At 42.6% G+C, this 19,034-nt stretch overlaps 1 protein-coding gene across 2 annotated transcripts in view; it reads left to right on the forward strand.

Annotated features, from left to right (window-relative positions):
* The first annotated feature begins 576 nt into the window (after positions 1-576).
* The window catches only part of ME1 (malic enzyme 1), a 159,230-nt gene continuing 140,772 nt past the window's right edge, over positions 577-19,034 (forward strand). Inside the window, exon 1 of one of the 2 annotated variants that reach the window (XM_069011234.1) lies at positions 577-788. In XM_069011234.1, coding sequence (XP_068867335.1) covers positions 684-788 — 105 coding nt within the window. In that variant the 5' untranslated portion in view covers positions 577-683. Of the gene's footprint in view, positions 789-965; positions 1,333-19,034 lie in introns of those variants that run through there. The other variant, XM_069011233.1, reaches the window with a different exon arrangement.

Below are 19,034 nucleotides of genomic sequence, written 5' to 3' on the forward strand. Positions count from 1 at the left end.
TGACCAGACCTAACCCCAATCACCACAGCTGAAGCCAACCCACAGCTAATTACATCAAACGTGTGCTCCTAACTGTAACAAGCTACGCAGTCCATCCCCTTCGGGAAAGATTGGATTTCATGGCCATTTAAATAGCAGAAGGAAAGTGAAACTTGAACGTCACTCAAGCGCAGAGGCCCGGCTCCTGCGTGTGGCCGCGCCCAGGGGGTTCAGCTGAGCTGCGGGACCCTGGCCGATGGGGTCCGGGCGCGGTGCTCGGCAGCTCCTGTGCCAAAGCCGGCGTGACGAGGCAGAGCCGCGCCTGCGAGCCCCCCGCAGCAGGGGATCCCAGACCGGCCTGCTTCTCCGGGCGGCCCGGACGGGCTCTCCGCTGCGATAGAAGGCAGCGCAGCCTGCACCCCCTAGATCCCCGGGCAGGGCAGGGCTGCGGGTCCGCACCCACGCTGTCCCTCGCACCTGGGAGGCCGCCCGCGTGTGCGCGGAGCCGCCGGTGACTCAGCGGCGCCCCGGTGACCCCCTCCCGGCGGCGGCGGCGCCTCGCCGCGGCTCTGCCCCCTCCCTCTCCCCCTCCCTCCCGGCAGGATCATCCCACCCCGCCGGGCGGTCACCTCGGCAGGAGGAGCCGCCGCTTCGCCTCCGCTCCCGCAGAGACCTGACGGCAGTCAGCCCCGCCGCGCCGCGCCATGCAAGCAGAGAAGGCAGCCGAGAAGAGGCGGGACGCCGCCCGGCCCCTGCAGCTCACCATGAAGAGGGGCTACGAGGTGCTCCGCGACCCCCACCTCAACAAGGTAGGGGCGTGCAGGGCAGGTGCGCCGCTGGGCGAGGACGGCGGCTGCCCGCGCCCTCGCCGCGGCCCCCGCGGGTGACAGACGGTCCTGCCGGGCGCTGCCTGCGGGGCCGGGGCCGCCGGGCCGCCCGTCGCCGCCGCCACCTGTCACGGCGCAGCGGCTGCCGAGCGCCCGGGCCGCCCCCGCGCAGCGGCCGCCGGGCCGGGGGCGGCGGGCGCGGGGCAGCGGCACTTCCTGCGGGCCCGGCACCGCTTCCTCTTCCTTCGGGCGGCGGGGGGCGGCCAGCGCTCTGCCCGCACCCGCCCCACCGGGCCCGGGGCGCGGAGCCGTCCCCGCGGTAGCCCCCAGGAGAGAGGAGCTGCAGCAGCACGGGAAGGAGGATGCTGCTGAAAGTTACGCCGCTCTGATGCGAGTTCCTGCTGCCGTGCTTGTGTGTTCCCGGTACCTTCCTTCTTTTCCAATCCTCTTTTCCACTGATGCCCCACCTCGTTTCCTGCGGACAAAAGTGGCTGTTGGTGCTGTCCTGCGTTTTCTCCCCTGGCAGGTGGAAAATGTGTTTATTACCACTATTCCTCTTGGAGCTCTAAAATGCAACTGCAGTTTCCTCCCCGCTCTGCATCAGCGAATGCAGTCAGCTTTTCTAAGAGATGCTATAGCACAGTAAAACCTTTTGGCGCATTCCTAATTTGCTTAAGAATGGTAATTCAGCTTGATCAAATCAAACTTTCTAAATGTGTAAAACCAATCTGGGAAAAATAAAGCTGAGTAGTCAAGTGTTTGCATAATTGCCTTGATAAAGATGCAAAGTTCAAATAGTAAAATAATTAAATCGGCATGACAAGCTCTGAACTTGCTGCCAAAATGAAAAATGGTTAAGGTAGATAATAAACCACACCTAGCACATGAAGCCTTGGTCAGACTCTTGCCTCCAAATTTCATCTTGCACATTACCTGGAATGGTGCTCTGACTTGTACATCTGCATTAGAGTGTATATGCAGTCATTTTGCTTATTGCTGAGTTGGATAAATTGACAAAAACTATGTCTCTAGTTTTACTGGATAGGTTGACTCATCACTAACAGCTCCATGTATTAGTTAGATGAATACTGCTTTTATTAGTCTTGGTGCTTGTCTACAGAGTTTCCTTAGAGGCTGTCTTAAGTCTGTGTGTAGGCCTGAGAAGGTCTCCTGAGGTCAGGTTAAAGGAAAATTAACCAAAATATAAAACTCCCAAGAAGAAACCAAGGAGAGATTGTTTTGCTTGGGGTTGCTTTTAAGCAGCTGTAATATTAATGGAAAAAGTGTGATTCAGCATAACCAGGAAAGCCAACCCAACAGAAAACTCACCTTGTTTTAAGAAATAAAAAGGGGCCTGTTCTAAAATGCATTGACTAAAGGGCAGTCAGCGGCAGGCTCATTGCTATGGTTTTCCCCTCACACACCATCATCTTGCCTCTCAACAGTGTACTGTAAGGGTCAGTCGTCACAGATGAGGTATTAAAGAGGGAGAGTTTTGCTTGATTTTAAGTTACAGGAGACAAGAGTTAGTTACAGGATATTCTGAGTTGGAAGAGACCCGTGAGGATTATTGACTCCAGCTCTTAAGTGAATGGCCAGTGTGAGGATCAAACAGACAACTTTGTTGGGTTAGCACAATGCACTTTCTGGGTTAGGCTTTATTCTTTCATACTCTCTCAGCTGTGGTATAGCACATAGGTACTGTAGAGCAGAGAAGCAGGAAGAGGTAGTTGTCCACTACCAGCCACATCCACCCTGTGAACAGAATTCCATGTTAGAAATGCTCAGCTGAAAAATCTGGTCTTTGTGCCTGTGAGAAGAGTCTGGTCCTGGTCGGGTCAAGGATAGGTAATCCAGTTTTCTGACTGAGACAGGTGATGTTTTTATGGGTGTAGATGTATTACACCCTAATATATGTATATACACCCATACTCTAATATGTATAATAATATATATTTGATTCTGTGTAGGTGCACTAAATTCAAATATGCTGAGGACTGCCAACATGGTTGCCAGTTTGATAGCTTGTGTTGATAGGCTTGCATGCACACATGGAAGCTGCTACTCCCAGTTCACTTTCTATTACCAAGGCTGTTAAACAAGCATCAGGTTGCTAAGAATTCAATGTGAAGTAGATAAAATATCTGCCTTAATGATTCTAAAGTACAGGGATGTTTTGCAGTCCTGCAAGGTGCCAGAACTTTCTGCTATCTTGGCCCTGTCGACGAGTTGCAATTTCTTAGGATCAGCACTTTCTTTTGGATATGGTGCCAGAGTTAAGAGGCCTATTTGCACATATGTGGCAAAAGTAGACTATAAGTACTAAATAGTGGTGTCTAGCAGTGACTTGTAGGAAAAGAAGGCAAATGAAGTTTTCAGGGTCTCTTAAGACAGATACCCTGTAAACCAGGTAAAACTGAATTGTGTTTCAGCATGTGGAAGCTTGGGGCCTGTGTCATCAAATAACACATTCCTGTTCTCAGACAAGTTGAATTTTACATGGAACCATTTATACTTGAACATCTTAAAAACAGTTGTAAGAAGAAATAAGTGCTAGATTTAAAAAGAAAAAAACCCAACCAAAGCAGAAAACCCAACCCCAAAACCGTATGTCCATTTAGGTGCTCTGTTTAAGTGCCCCACTCATACAAGAAGAAAACTGGATTTCTGCATGCTCGTCCATCACTTTTTATACTTAACCTTCATGGCTTGTCACAAACATGTCCAACCTTCACTGGGGGAAAGTTCAATAAAAAATATTTGGTGGTTTTGTGATTTATTTCCCCTCGCTTTCCACACCCACCGCCTCCCCTTGCCCCCTCCCCCCCCCCCCCCAATCCCTCGGTATTTTGGGTCCCTGAGTGGTTTGTGCCATCTCAGCAGTAGTGATACATCAAAAGTCATGACAAACAGTGGATTGTAACAGACTGAATTTAATTACCTGAGGATGTGTGTCTAAGTCTATGGACAATAATTGTAATTCAGTTTATTGTCTGAAATTTTAGGCTCTTAGTGTTTAAAAGGGTATTTAGAACCTTTCTGGTAATTGTCTGCCTTTTTCCCTCAGGCAACCAAACACATTGTAAATAGCAATTACAAGGAAAACAAACACAGTTTCACTTCTTTTCACTGGAATAGATTTGGCTGAGAGTTGTATGCTCCTTAAGCTGATGAACTACAGAAGTGTGGAAGTAATTTGCTCTTTCCCTACTGTAAATCTTATTTATGCTTTATTCAGTGGACAAGGTTACAATCTTAAAGCATGCAAACAGTTTAACATTACAGTTGCATCTTTAATTCTTTATCTTTTAATATTTAAGAAAATCACATTTTCCAATAAGCTGCTTATTTCCAGAATCTCAGTGTAAAGATAGACAAACATGCATTTTAATAGAAAACTTTCCCAATAGCCTGTGTTAGTTGCCAAGTGTAAACTCTTCCATGACTGAGAAACTTTGCCATTGGAGAAATGCTTTGTTTCCAGGCTGCTTTTGTATTCTTGCAGAGCAATTCAGTGAGCAGTAAATAAGGGATGCTATTAAATGTGAGTGCTGGAGGACTCTTTCTCCTCCCCAGATGCCTAATTTTAACTCCTCTACTGCATGACTGCTATCATCCTTGCTGAGTATAACGTGCTTGTGAACTGTTGCTCCCTCTTTTTTCCTTTCCTTTTATTCACGTTGCACTAAAGTGCTGGAGGATTTCAGAACAGCTGCTGAGTATCTGAGAGCTCCCAGTGTCCACCCCACCCGCAATTGCATTGGTGTTTTATCCTTACATCTCCCAGATGTGATGCCCCTGGATCTTAGCAGGTTCTCAGCTAAGTGACATTAGTTGTTGGCTGGAGTTGATTGTCGGTGCACTGACAGGTTTGTCTTGCATACTATTAATAAAGACAAAGTCTTGGAAAAAGCACAAAGTATTTAAATCAGATTATTTTATCACTTTCTTCTATTTAACGTATACAGCTTACAGTGTTCATTGCCTCCAATACTTTGCTCCTGACATAGTAGGTAAGTAGCTGTGGTTGGTGTTATGTTCTTTTCTGCCTGCTGGCCTCCAGTTCTTTGCTTGCAGTTATGAAATAGAGTGCTGAGACAGCGAGTTGGGAACAAAGTTCTGTGACTTGAATTAAAAGCAAATAAAATGAAGAAGAAGTTATGCAGTAAGCTATATAGCAGTGATAGCAACTGAATAGTGGTATAAGTTGTCAGAGGAAGCTAAAATCTGGAATTGTTTTGCTGCAAAGCTGCTTAAGCCATTAAAACAATTTTCAGTTGTGTAATTTTCTTGTGAGCTTCAGTAGTTGAATACGAAATTGACGTTTTTACTTTTGATTGAGGAATCCTGTGCCCATTGGTTATAAATGCTATTTGAATAGAAACATTAATCCTGGCACAGAGCACCTTGTAGGCAGGATCTCTGTATTTAAAATGGGTTAAATGTGCCTTTCTACACTAAGTTTTATAGAGATGCTGGCCAGAGGTCTTGAGTGTTGTTTTTTTAATCTTACTTATGGATGCTGACAGTAAATAGGAGTAGAGTTCACAGAGTACCTACTTCTGTATAGGTAAAATAAATTGCAGAGAGTATTTGTGCTGTCTGCAGAAAGCATATCTTGGAGTACAGAAGTTCTCACTTTGCATTCTGCACTTTGTATGTCCAATTCTGCTGAACCAGTGTTTTGTATCAAGCTGTTGCTGAAAAAAATAGAAGTTGCGGCTGTAGGAGGCACAAGGTTCTCTCCCCCAGCCCTGCTTGTGAATGGGAGGAGGAAGAGAACTGTGTGTGACAACAATGTTTCTTATTAACCCATGACTGGAGGTTAAAATGTGCCATTTTTGCTTTGTCATGGTTTCCTTTCTTGCCTGCTCAGGTGGGCTGTGTATTTCATTCATGACTTGCTTCTGGCTGCTGTTGCCCACGCCTGCAGGGGTTGATGCAGAGTTTCATGCCAAAGGTCTCCTTGCTCCAGGCTCTGATGTCTTAAGTGGCCACTGCCAGTGTGCTAAATACCATTACTGATGGAGGTCTGAAACAGAGTATTAATACCCTTCAATTAGGTCCTTCACTAAGTTTTTTCCAGTTTATAATTGAGAATTTTACAGTGGAACAGCTGCTTCAAAGAAGGTTCCAAAGCATCGTTGAGTGGAGGACGTGATCCTGGGGTTTCAGCCACAGTAGCAAGTGGTTTGTCCTCCCTGCAAATCTGAAGAGCTCTTGTAAGGTGTCATTTGTGCTGCCCTGGCTGGAGCGAATGTACTGAGGTTGCTTGTATGCTCTGTGGCCCATCATGGCTGGAAGACTAGCATGGAAAGGGCAGAAAAGAACAGAAATAACACTGTTGGTTTGTGTGCCTGTCTAATGAGATTGGTTATACAATAATAAAGTTTGTTAGTAGTAGGCCATTAGTTAAACTTTGTTTGAATGTTCTTGTTATTCATGGAGATGCTTTTTCTGTACTTTGTGCCCAGACCAGGCCTGGCCCATGACTGGGAATAGTTTTACAGAAATGATCTCTATTGTCTGGTTTAACACAACATCAAGGAGCTAAATCTGGTATAGGGAAAAGGCAATAGAACGTGGGTAGGATTACCAGTTTGCAATATATGGTAGCCAAAATTTTGTACAGGAAGCTGCAGACAAACATGACACAGCAACTATGTATCTACAAACTAGGATAGGTGGAACTTGGAATAAACTTCCCCACAGACAGCTAGAAGTAGCAAGACTATGCATTAAATTGCAGGAGACTGGGGAAAGGTTTTGGTGCTCCCAGGCGTTTTACCTGACATAGAATTCAAATATTTAAATAAAGATGCTGATGGTTTCTAGTCAGAGCCAGAGGATGAATTTAGCTTGACACTAGAATGCTCTGCCATACCATTCAGGGAGAAGAGTATCACACACAGGCACCAGCGCTGCTTTCTAGAAGGGCTTGCAGTCATGAGAAATCTACCTTACCCAACTGATATATTGTTATTTATTGTTAGTGTCCTATTCTCAAAACCTATGAAGTGACTTGTGGTTCTGAAATTGCAACTGTGCAAGCTCTCTGTGGAATGTGTTGTATGTCTGTTTATCTTAAAAAAAAAAATCAAAGTAATGGATGAAGTCAGGGAAGATAGGGGAAGCCACCTAATAGGTGCTTTAAGAAATTGTCAAAATAAATTGAATAATTTTTATTACTATTCACCCTATGAAGCCTGCATAGATTAAACTGCTATGTCAGGCACTCATTTCTTTACCTTCCCCTTTCTCCCCTCAGTAGCAAATTTATACCTTTAATTGAGAAGTAAATGATTGCTGTCAGGCATATTTATGCTGAACCTCCATGAACTTACATTTTAGAAATATTTATATTTTTCTTTTTTTTCTAGAATGAAATTATATGCTTCCAGAGAAATAAGAAAATTGCTGTGTAATTATGTGTTGGGTTATCATTATAACTAATTTTCTGATTTCATGACATGCAGCAAGACAGTAGGAATTTTAAGGTTGTCTCGAAGGACTGTCAGTGTGACGCACATCACAGATAGCTCCAGGAGCTGCAACTGACAGGCTCTCCCAGCCATGGGAAACCTAAGGGCTAGACCATACTCACAGATAAGCTCATTGCTTTTATGAGGATGATAAATTTGTGTAGGAGGTATTAGGGAAAGACCTAACAACCTGATTCTAATGCCGGTTTTCGTAGTGTAATGGTAGAAGGAATGGTGAATGGTAGAAGAATTCAAGAGAGGAAGCTGCTGCAAAACTGGCATGAAATTAGCCCTGGTGCATTAATCCTTAAAAATACCCAAAAAACCAGCCCATTGTCACTTGGAGAGTTTGAGGTCCTTTCTCCTCCACAGAGTTCTAAAGCTTGTTTCCTAGCAGCCAGTTTATAAAGAAATGTTGAAATATTCGTAGTTTGCAAGGTAAGTGGTTTTGGCTAGTCTGGCTGATTTGTTTAAAGTGATGAATATTATAGTATCTCCTTTTATGTTTAATTAGGATGACTTTAATAGTCCAACTCTTTGGGTGATGTCAGTGGAAAAAAATGCTGTGGAGAAAGCTAAATTTGTTTCTTTTAAAAACAGATCTCTGATTTTGTCTGAGAATTACTTATGTATATCCCTTGGTATAGATTATTTTAGGAGTTAAAAAAAATAACCCCTGAATTGCATGCATAAGGAAACATATTTTGGTCTTAAGCTTTGCTGAAGTAATTTGTTGCGTAATTCCGGAAGCAAAAATCCTGCCTTAGCAGAAGGAGGTCACGGGGCACCCAGGAGGCACTTCTTGCAGGGCACTCTGTACTTTCTGTTGAAATCAGTGTAATTTACTTGAATACTGTTAGTGCCTATTCCTGTGTGAAACAATACTCTGAGCAGGACCTGACTTTGTTTACAATTTGGAGGAAGCAAAGGAAGCGTGGAGTAAGCACTTTTTATATACATAAAGAACACATAACATAGAACTGAAGAAAAAAAAAACTCTTATGATCTGAATACTTGTGACTTTCAGCCAAAGATGTGGAAATATGGTAAGATGTAGTTGTCTAGTGAGAGAGCTCAGAAAGCACATTCGTCAGTCCTAAAATAATATAAATGAGGCATAGAGCAGGTATGCATTTTATCATTGCATGCTTATACTTAGGTTTTTACTTACTTCATTGTTTGAGTAGCAGCTGTTACCCATTTCTGGCTTAGAAAAAAATCTTTTCTCTTCAAAAAATGAAGTTTAATATTAAAACTAAATCACTGTTCTGCTTCTTATCTCTCTTATCATTACAAGTGGTTTGAGAAATTGAAAACGCCTTTGGGTCAGTGTAACTTTGCTTAAATAGATGCAGTCTTGAGTCTTCTGTTATTATTTAAGATTCATATGTCTTATTAATGAATTGTGTTTATCTTTGGAACAGAGTAGGTGCTATGAGGTATGAAATCATTTTGGTATCCAGTTCAGATTGGATATCACAGTTTAGTTTTCTTCCTCTTGTCCCCTGTGAGTGATACCCTTTTAAGTTTGCTTTTGGCATGGAGTTTAGATAGTACTGCTCTGCATGAGAAGAACAATAATTATTTTGAAATACATAATTCTTTTTTCCACAAAGGCAAAAATAATTCTGGCTTTTTAATGACCAAGAAAAAAAAATTGCCTTAAGTCAGTCCTGGAAAGGAGTGCATAGTGGTGATTATGAAGCATGCTATAACATTTACAATACTGGTGTCTAGCTGACTTACTGGATTTCATCCTCCAGATACCTGACTTTGCAAAGCAGATTTATGTGTGTGGGATGTATTTACGAAAGAGACAGTAAAGCCTCTTTACCTAAACAGTAAAAAAGAGTTCAGTAGGTACAGATAAAAGTCAGAATAGAAGAATATAATATTGTCCAAGTAAAATGAATAACTGAGTTTGCCAAAGCACTTAACATTGGTTTAATTTGACTTGATTCTCTGCTATTGAAAGGTAAATTTATCTGCTGCTATTTACAGGAAAATAGAAAAAATTGTGAAAATTCATTTTGAAATTTTGATTTTGTGCTTTAGCAGTAATTTGCGTAATTCCCTAAGGTCCTTAGGTCTGTGTAGCTTAGGTTTTTCCCAGGCATAAGCCACTGTTAAAAGTCATGTCCTAGGAGAAGGGGCTGGAGAAGAATGAAGAGCCTTCTTTCAGGGGATTGAGATTCAGGCTCTTGGACATTCTTCAGGAGTGAGATCTTGCAGCAGTTTGTTCTTATGTCTGTCCAGTCTTTTCAGTCTTCCTCAGATTATGTGTTTTAAGTGACTGCTTGACATATTAATTCCAAAGGTTTCTCTGAAATTCTTCCCTTGGTTTTGTGTGGAGCTCATGTGGGACAGTTGTCCTTTCAACTCCAAGACAGCATCTCCGTTTGTTTCAAGTTGCCTCTGTCCCAGGAGTGTTTTGAAGTTCAGTGATGCAAATTTGTGACTTACTATAGTCTTGGAAGAGCATAAAATCAGTGTGGTTTATCTCTTTTTGTGTTGTTGCTTTTTGTGAAGACACGAGTTCATGACAGATTCCCTAAGGTTGAGGCTTACCAATGGCATTGCTTTCTGTAAATGAAATCTGGGTAAAGCATTCCTCTTGTTCATGTAATAGAGGATTTGGCATCTGCCTGCTTTTTTAGGTCAGTCAAGGGTCTAGTAGAAAAAGAGCTTGCTAGTTCTGAGTTATGTTTTTTAATTCCTATAGAGCATGCGGATTCTTACATTTAGCACAATGCAGTGGCTGAACTAAATGCATCGATTGTAGGTGGGGATAAGTAACTTGTCTCTGGTTTTGAGGCAAAACTTCAGGCGGAAACACTCCGGAATGAGTGTTCCTCCCCTTTTCCTCCATCAATGAACCAAATGGGTCACATGAAGTGAAAGTGGGGAAAAAAACCCAAACTGTTTATTAACGCATGAACAAAACAGGGTAGAACAGGATAAAAAAAACCCTCAAAATACAACAAGTTCCCTGAGAGGGAACAGGCACGCAGGCTCGGACCAGCTGGGACCACCCCGTGGGCCTGCCGGGGCTACCCCGCAGGCTCCCCGGACCAGCAAGGAGGGGAGGCAGTGAGGCAAGGGGAAGGAAAGGGAAAAAAGAAAAAGAAAAAAAACCAACAGAACCTTTTGCCAGCTAGCTGGAACACAAAGGAAACAAAAAACCAGCACAGCACTCCTGGTGCACTCCCTCCTGAGCCCCCCCGAGCTGAACCGTTCAACCGACCCGCACTCGGCCCTGTGGCTCTGGCCCTGCCCCCCGCGTCCATCTTAAAGGCACAGCATCCTTGGGCATTGAGCAGATGTTTAAGGAATAAAGTGGCTTCTTAACATCACCCCAAGACATAAATTAATCTGGGTTTCTCTGTAAAGAGATGTCAGAAAAGGTGTCTTACTGTACTGCAGTACAAAGAGGTCTTGCACCACTCATCCTCAGCAGCTGCTTGAAAGGAACACTTTATCTAAGCTCAGAAAAAGTAGAGCATCTCACTTTGCATCTTACCTGGGGAAACATAACCAGTGTGGCTCTGTCTCATAGTCACTGGTGTTGCGTTTGCTGTAAGAGCAAAAGTGTTCCAGGTCAGGAGCCTGTGTGAAACTGGAGCCTCTGCGCTCCTGCCAGGCTGTTTGTGGTACTGAGCTCTTGTGCTTCTTGGAGTACAGAGATAAACTCTAAATAGGAAATAAAAAGTGAGTGCTTACTTCTGAGGTGTAATTCTTGGGAAAAGAAATATTTCTGTAGGATTGTCATGGGTTAGCACTGTGATTCACACTTAAGAATAGGAAACTCCGAGGCAGAGCCTCTCTGTCTCGTTTCTGGTGCTGGGACAGGTGGCTGTGGGCCCCGTGCGGGGGCCAGTGGGCATGGCCCAGGCCCTGCTTGGGCTAGGCCAGGCCGGGCCACGGCCATCCTGGAGCTGATGGGTCCTGTTCCACCCGCGGAACCCCCCACAGCCCTGCTGTGGGCAGACGGAGCAGTCTGGCTCCCCCTCTCCAGTGTGGTCAAGATTCAGCTGAAGCTGCACCGCTGTCCAGCAGAGATCATGTGACCAACAGCGATAAGCTTCATTCCAGCTGCAAGGCCCGGGTGAGATTAACCCTTTTAGTGCTGTGAAGAGCTGAAAACCTGAGGGAAGAGAAAGAGGAGATGCTTAAAGCTGAAATTCTGTTGTGAAGCTATGATATATCAGAGTACCCATTGTAATTTCATGAAGATGGGGGGGGTGGAGTGTTCAACTCGTGAGCAAAAGCACCTGCGCAGAGATAGGCAGATGCTGACGCAGCTGTAACTTCATGAGAAGTTTGGACAGAGAGAGATGGAAGTGATGAGGACTTTTGCTCCAAATGGGAAAGGAGAAAACCTCAGTTCCTAGAGATGCTGCCAGAGATAGTCCTAAAGATGAAGATGAGGAAGACCCTTTCCTTCCAGGGAAGGAGAAGGGCCTCTGTTCTTAGAGATGAAATGCTCCCAGAGATGGGTGAAGAGAACTTTTGTTTCTGAACGGCTCAACCTTAAAATTGTACCCCAAAAAGCTTCAAGAGTGGACTCTCAAAAGCAGTTGTGGGAAAAGCTGCAAGTCGTGGGAAGGGACTCACATGCGAGCAGAGAACCAACTCAGGCGGCTGTCTTGTTGTGATAATGTGTTCATAGCATGGGCAAGAGAGACTCCTCTTTCTAAATGGACTGAACAAGGTTATCACGGAAGTGGTAAACAGACTGAACATCTCAAGGGTTGTCTTTTTACATTGTCATTTGGAGAAGGGAGAAAGGTGGGGGGAGGAGAAGAGTTCTGAAGCTGTGGTGTGATTTTTTTTTTTTCTTCTTTTAGGTCTGTTAATAAACTTCTTTATATTCTTTCAAGATTTGAAACTGCTTTGCATTTCTCCTAATTCTTATCTCACAGAAGGTAAACAGTAATGAGTATCTTGGACCAAACCACTACACTGAATTGGTGTTTCTGCCCGGTTACAAACCCAACCTGCTACAAGGATAAAGACACTCATCCTTCAAACTAAAATTATTTCCTAAACTTCTTACTTTTGTGTAGTTTATGGCAAGAAGTAACTTTCTTCTGGTTCTGTAGTTACCAAGTCCTCTAACTATTCTGCAGTAAGGAGTAGTGGGTAAAACAAAGGTAAGAAGAATACATGAATATAGAAAAGCATCATATATAGTTGTCGTAATGTACCAGCAGCAATTTAAACAGGGTGTGTGGCTGACAGACACCCTTTCTGCTTTGCTTTGAGGTACACTTGACAAATCTTTAAAAGCTTTCTTTGTCTTACTTCAGAACTATGTAATGCGTATGAGTACCCACATTTTCCCCTCTTAATTAGTGAGCTCTGCTTCATCAAGAGAGACAAAATACTGTAGTAGATTGGGCACTGGACTGGAAACTAGGTCATGCACTAAGAATATTAAATCTTAGTCATTTAGTTTTCTCATCTGAATAGGCAAACAGCATTTGAGAAATGTTCAGGATGAAAAGTAGTATGAAATAGTTGGTCTTGTATAATTAGTCTTTGTAGATAATGTTTACATCATTGTCTTTATACTGCTATAATCTAGTTTCTGTTTACAATTTCTTTCCTTGTGGGTGGAATCATCTCATTTTTGCAGTAATCAGTCAGCAAGCTGATAGTTCTTTAAAAGTCGCATCTAAGTAGGCCGATGTTGAGTCTATATAGTCCTGACATATTTTAACCATGTCCTTTTACCTTCTGCTGTATTGCAATTAAAAGTAGTGAGGATATTAATGGGTATGCAGTCTCCTGCACATACAGTTTCCTAGATCCATGAAAATCATTAGACAGGACTGCAGATCATGGCCTGTGCTGAATGCTGGGGTGGGGGGGTAATGAAGATCTGAATAGGCAGGAGGAACTCATACATCTGTGTAACTAAACCTGCTCCTGGCTTCAGACCATGCTGTGCCACATGCAGATTAGTTCCAATTAGATGAAGTAGTAGCTGACCCTTGGCTGCCTCCTCTAAGCCTCCTGGTCCTGGGCAGCATTCGGAGGGTTGCCTCCATTCCCACTGAGTGGGGGAGAAGAGGTAAGATAGTGTTCAGTATTTATTACCTGAATGCCTGGGGGAACTCAGGTCAGTACTTCCTGCAAAAAATGGCATTTTAACCTCCAGCTAGGCACTATTCAGTAGTTTTTAACTCAGTGAAACTTCACTTCTTTAGGAAGCTAGAATTCATGGCTCCAGGACTTAAATGCATGTCATGATGTGAATGAAGGCTGACTTTCTATGGGTATATTTAACTGTCTGAAGATTTTTCTAGCTATTGAATAGGCAGAGGTGATACAAATCTGATGCCCACTAGTTTCCCAAACTTAGGAATTTCGATGTTGATTCCCTAGAGAAATTGCCCTGCACAGAAATTGTGTATACAGGCTGAATAAAACCACCTTGTATGATGGAGCTGACTATTACTGTCAAAGATACCTTTTAAAAATTTTTTTATTCTTTCCTAAAATGTGCTAAAACATATATATGTCTTCCAAATAGAAGGAGCTGCATACATTTTCTTTAGGTATGAATTCTTATGATATTCTTCGAAATTACACTTCTGTAATGTAAATACCCAGGAAAATAAGATTTTTTTTTTTTGAAAGATAACTCAATGAAGGTTTAACAGTTAGCAAAATAAATCTATTTTCGCATCAAAATATAGAATGATATCTTGATCCTCTCATATTTTGTAATAATTTCTTAATTCAAAGTAGATTCCTTTTTTTCTGTTGTGGGTTTCAGCAGTGACCAGAAAGCCTACATGACGAATTAATATCTGTGAACCTAATCCTGCAAATAATTATATAAGTGGCTACAGAAAGGTAATGCTTGTCTGGCTGTGCTCCAACTTGCCAGCAGTGCAACTCTCAAAGTATACATGGTAAGCATTTTTTTTTGTCCCTGAAAATACTTACATGCATCTATTTACTTAAATACAAAGAAATAATCTTTCAGCTACCATGAGGAAATGTGGCACATGCATAAAAGCCCCATTTATTTTGTACTGACCTGTTACTTACACTTCATTACTTTACATAGGCGAAGCTGCCATGTGGAGAACAGAGCAATAGGGCAGTATTAGACATACAGCTGTAGAGATCCAAAGCTGGATCTGTCATGGTGAGTCTGCTCTGCATTCCCTGAATCTGTTATCCTCAGCAAATCGAATTAATAATAATAATAAAAACCTCATTAATCCCATTTTGGTGCTGTGAGTGTCATGCTAGCACTGTGAGAAATGCAGCTTGGGTTAAAGGTAGTATGAACAGGAATTTTTCCTACCTGTCCTGTCCTTTCTTCACTCCACATTATATGTTGTTACAGGCAAATGGATTTCTGTTTCCAACACAAAATAAATGTTTTCTGGAGCAGAACCTGTTCTGGCTGGAAACTTGAGTCATAGCATGAAGAGAGCTTCAGCCTCTCTAGATCGTGTATGCTGCTGTTCTACTCTGCCTTGAAATGAGTAGTTAAAGGAAAATGCAAGTTAACCATTGAGTGGTTTTGTCAGATGTGGCATATGGGACTGCAGTATTTGAAGTAATCACAACAGCATGTCTTGGTTTTAAAAGAATACCTTCTAAACAAAATTAACTCCCCCTCTTAAAGTTTTCTATGCTAAGGACCTTGCAAAGAGAGTATTTTTATAAACCTTTTCCATGATTTAACTTACCCAATTTAGTCAGTGCTCTGATATTTTATCTCTATAGTAATTTTTGTCATAGCATGTTTGTTTAATTTTGGGGAAAATTTCTTTTTTGGTGTATGTTTATTGCACTGCAATTGGCCTATCTCAATGAGGCTTTCCAGTGCTTTGGCCCAGATTCATCTGGCTTACACAGATGTATGAAACCAATGTGTGCTCACTTTTTTCCCTCCCCTGACTCAAAGAGTACATCAGCAACCATAATAATGTATACCAATTAAAGATTAAAGTGCCTGGCATTCCTCAACATGAATTAGTTATTTTCTGTCACTAGAAACTGCGATGCTTCTTGAAATGATCCTTTTTTCTGTGAAGATTTTTATCTGAATGCTGCTTAGTGGAAGAAGCTTGTAATATCACAGGGAATGTGAGTGAAATGTTATTATAAAACCATGGTGTAATTCCTGTCAAAAGGGATCTCAGGAGTCCAATCTCCTACTCAAAGCAGAGTCAGATATGGAGAGAAGACAGGTTGCTTAGGGCTGTATCCTGTCAGGTCATGAAAATCTCTAAGATGGAAACTGTACAGCTTCTCTGGGCAACCTATGTGTGTGTTTGTTCTCAGGAGGAATTTCTTCTTACATTATATTTAGTCTGAGCCTCTCTTTTATCTCATGCTTGTTGTCTCGTCCTTGCTGTAGAGATCCTGGCTCTGTTTTCTACATAGCCTCAGCATAGGTGCTAGAAGGTTCCTCCCAAAACATTCTCTTTTCCAGGCTAAAAAAGCCTAGTTCCCTAACTGGGGATGTGCTTCAGCCCAAATCATCCAGTTGGCCCCTTACTGAACTTGCTCCAGTTTATCGATGTCTTTCCAGTATTAGGGACTCAAAGCTGGACTCTGCAGCCTAATGAGTGCCAAGTAAAGCAGGATGGTAATTTCCCTCAGCCCGTGGCATACTGTACTGCTGCTGATACAGCCCAGGATCCCACTGCCTGTCTTTGCCTGTGCACACTGGTGACTCCTGCTAAGTTTGCCATCCACCACGTCCTTTTTGACAGACCTGTTCCTCCCCAGCCAGTCAGTCTGTCACCAGGCTGAATCACTGCAGCCTGTTTACTTTCGGGGTTGCAGCATTTTGCATTTGTCCTTGTCGAATATTGTAATGTTCTTGTCAAGCCATTCCTCCAGGCTAGGTCCCTTTGGATGGCAGCCCTGCTCTTGGGGTTGCCCCTGTTTGGTATCACCTGCAAACCTGGTGAGTTTGCGCTCCACTGCCTCTCCAGGTCATTGATAAAGATGTTTAACAGGACAGGTCCCATTACAGACTCCTGCAGCATTTTTACTGGGAGGTGCAGTAGACCCATTAACTGATTCCTTGTGAGCCCCATCATCCAGCAGCAGCTTTTTACCCATCTGGTTGTCCACTCATCTGCACGCACTGTAATATCCCAACTTGGTGCATGGATTTTTTGGGATCCAGTTGTCAAAGCCTTGCTTAAAGTGAGATAAATGACAAATTCTGTCTTCCCTTGTCCCAAAGTGCAGTCATTTTACCGTAGAAGGCAATCAGGTTGATCAGGGGTGGTTTACCCTTGCCTTAAGTCCAGTCTGTAATGTCCTGCTTGCCGCCTTCTGTTCACTTAGGATCTTGAACTGTACTAGTCCATGGTCATTTCACCTAAGGCTGGCATTGATTATTGTATTCTCAGTCAGGTCTTCCTAATTTGTGAAAAGCCAATCCAGTTCTGCATCACCTCTGACTAGCTCACCCAGAATCTCCTATATCATCTCTGACACTTTCCAGTAATCTCCTGGATTGTTTGTGTCCTGTCATGTCATTCTTCTAGCAGAAATGAAGGAGATTGATGACTATCATAGGAACAGGGAACTGTAATCTAGAGACTTACCTTGTATGTGCTCAAGGAACAGGAACAGTTTTTCAGCCTGATATCTGATTCCTATTATTGCTACCTGCTGCAATCAGAGATTTTAGTTACTTGACTAAGCATTTATGTTCTTCTTATAAAAAAAGCAGGAGGAGGAAGAGATGTTTGCACACACATAGCCTATGTGCATGACCTCTATGTCAAACTTGTACATTTTGTTGAATAGGAGTCTCTTAGCAATATTGTACAAGTTTTGGAATACTGTAAGAAAAGAGAAGTTACTGTGTGTCTGGTTCCCCTGCTGCTATTTGTGGAATTTTGAAAGTGTGATTTTTTTTTTTTTTTTGTATGTGATTTTGTAATCATCACTTCTGTAAAGGAAATACAGAGTAACTAAGGCAGCTCTTCGACAAGCTGGGGAAGAACTTACTCAGTTAAATGTTCATTCTGTTTGTGGAAGTAACTGTTGTGGGGGGAAGGTCTATGAGAACCCTCTATTTCTCATCCCATCCTGCTCTTTCTGGCCTGAGAGGAGGCCATCTGGGGCTGTTTCTGAAGGAAAATTGTAGTAATTTCAAGGAATTCTTCTAATAACTACTAAGTGGACAATCCCATCGTCACTAAAGAACTTAATTTCCCAGATTGAGAACCTTCTGGCTTGGTCTACAGAGCAAGTAAGCTTTGATGATTTTATTTCTTTCATTTTCCATACCCCAGTTGTTTTTACTCTCCACAGCTCATTTAGATTTTGGTGCATGGAAATTAAACTGCAAGCCACAGTCCAAGTGTGCTGCAGAGGAAACATAAAGGAAAGGTTTGAAAAGCCTCCATACCAACTCTGTCAAGCTGTCTTCTGCTCCACTTGAGTGAATTGTTAAAGTAGCTACTACCTCTGTTACTAAATAAAGTAGTACAAAAGCTGGCAATGGCAACTTGAAACTCCCCTGGCTAGCAACCTACAAATAGGCTGCTGTAGCTGAGAGTTCAAAGCATGTAGAAAGGATGGTCTGTCTTGCTGTCATAACTGATTTCACTCACTTGGAAAAGGGGGCAATCGATCTTGCTACAATTCTGTCTGCGATTTTTGGAATCTTTCATTCTCTGTTTTTCCTGTCTATTTTCAGTTCTCAGCTGTTCCCATGCCAAGTACCTTTCTTAAAGTTGTTTTACAGCTTTGAGGTCTGCTTGGATTCTCAGTGTTTTCTGGATGCCGTAACAGTAGCCTAGAGGCTGAGACTCAGAGTCACAAGAATAGTTGAAAAGGACCCCTGGAGCTTATCTAGACCAGCTTTTTTCTCAAGGCAGGGACAGCTTCAAAATACTACAACGTGTGAATGTGCTGAAACCGGATCAAAAGGAGCCCAGTGGACCTATAGGCTAGAGGAAAAGGGGATGCCTGTATGCTTTTACCTTTGGGTTCCTTAAAAAGCTTGTCCCAGTGCACTGAATGGTTGCTGAATGTGCTTTCTACTTCAAAGGTGTAAAGCAGCCTCCATGGCATTGACTGGCTAACTGACCACCTTCCTTGTTGTGGTCTTAGACCCTCAAATGAGCTGGAGCTCTACAGGCTCTTGGTGACTAGAGAAGAAACTTGTCTGCTAAGAGGTTTTCTAACTATGGAGTTACAAGAGATACGGGTAAACCATAAAGTTTGGCTAGCAGTAAGGAAGACATTGGGGCTGCACTTGACCTAATCAATGATAATAGAGTAAAAATAGCACAAAAAAAGCCTTTATGAATCAGAATCTCCACTGATCAGGAACCTCTTAAGGGAGAAATCCAAAATCTGCTGCTGTAGTTTCTCTTGGAGTTACAGCCTGTTTTTTTCAATTTGCAATTGTTCTGAGTCATGTGCAATTCTTATGACTGCACAACTCAGAGTAATTTAATCATATTATTCTTGCTTATGTTAACATGTCAGTGGAAATCTAACAAGTACGTAAAAAAAGAATGTGACATTTTTCTTTATTCTGTTGGAGAGAAAAACAGAACACTTGCTGTAGCCTGTGGTCATACTAGAATAGTTTCCATACCAATCTCTTGCATCTTAATTAAAGTTATGTGTTCACATGTATATATTTGCAAACAGTATGTAAGTAGAAATGCTACGGTTTATGGCCTGTATTTTCAATGGCAAATGGCATAGATCTGTAGATCAGACACCCACAGTA

This window comes from Aphelocoma coerulescens, chromosome 3, assembly GCF_041296385.1.
Source record: "Aphelocoma coerulescens isolate FSJ_1873_10779 chromosome 3, UR_Acoe_1.0, whole genome shotgun sequence".
Taxonomy (NCBI): domain Eukaryota; kingdom Metazoa; phylum Chordata; class Aves; order Passeriformes; family Corvidae; genus Aphelocoma; species Aphelocoma coerulescens.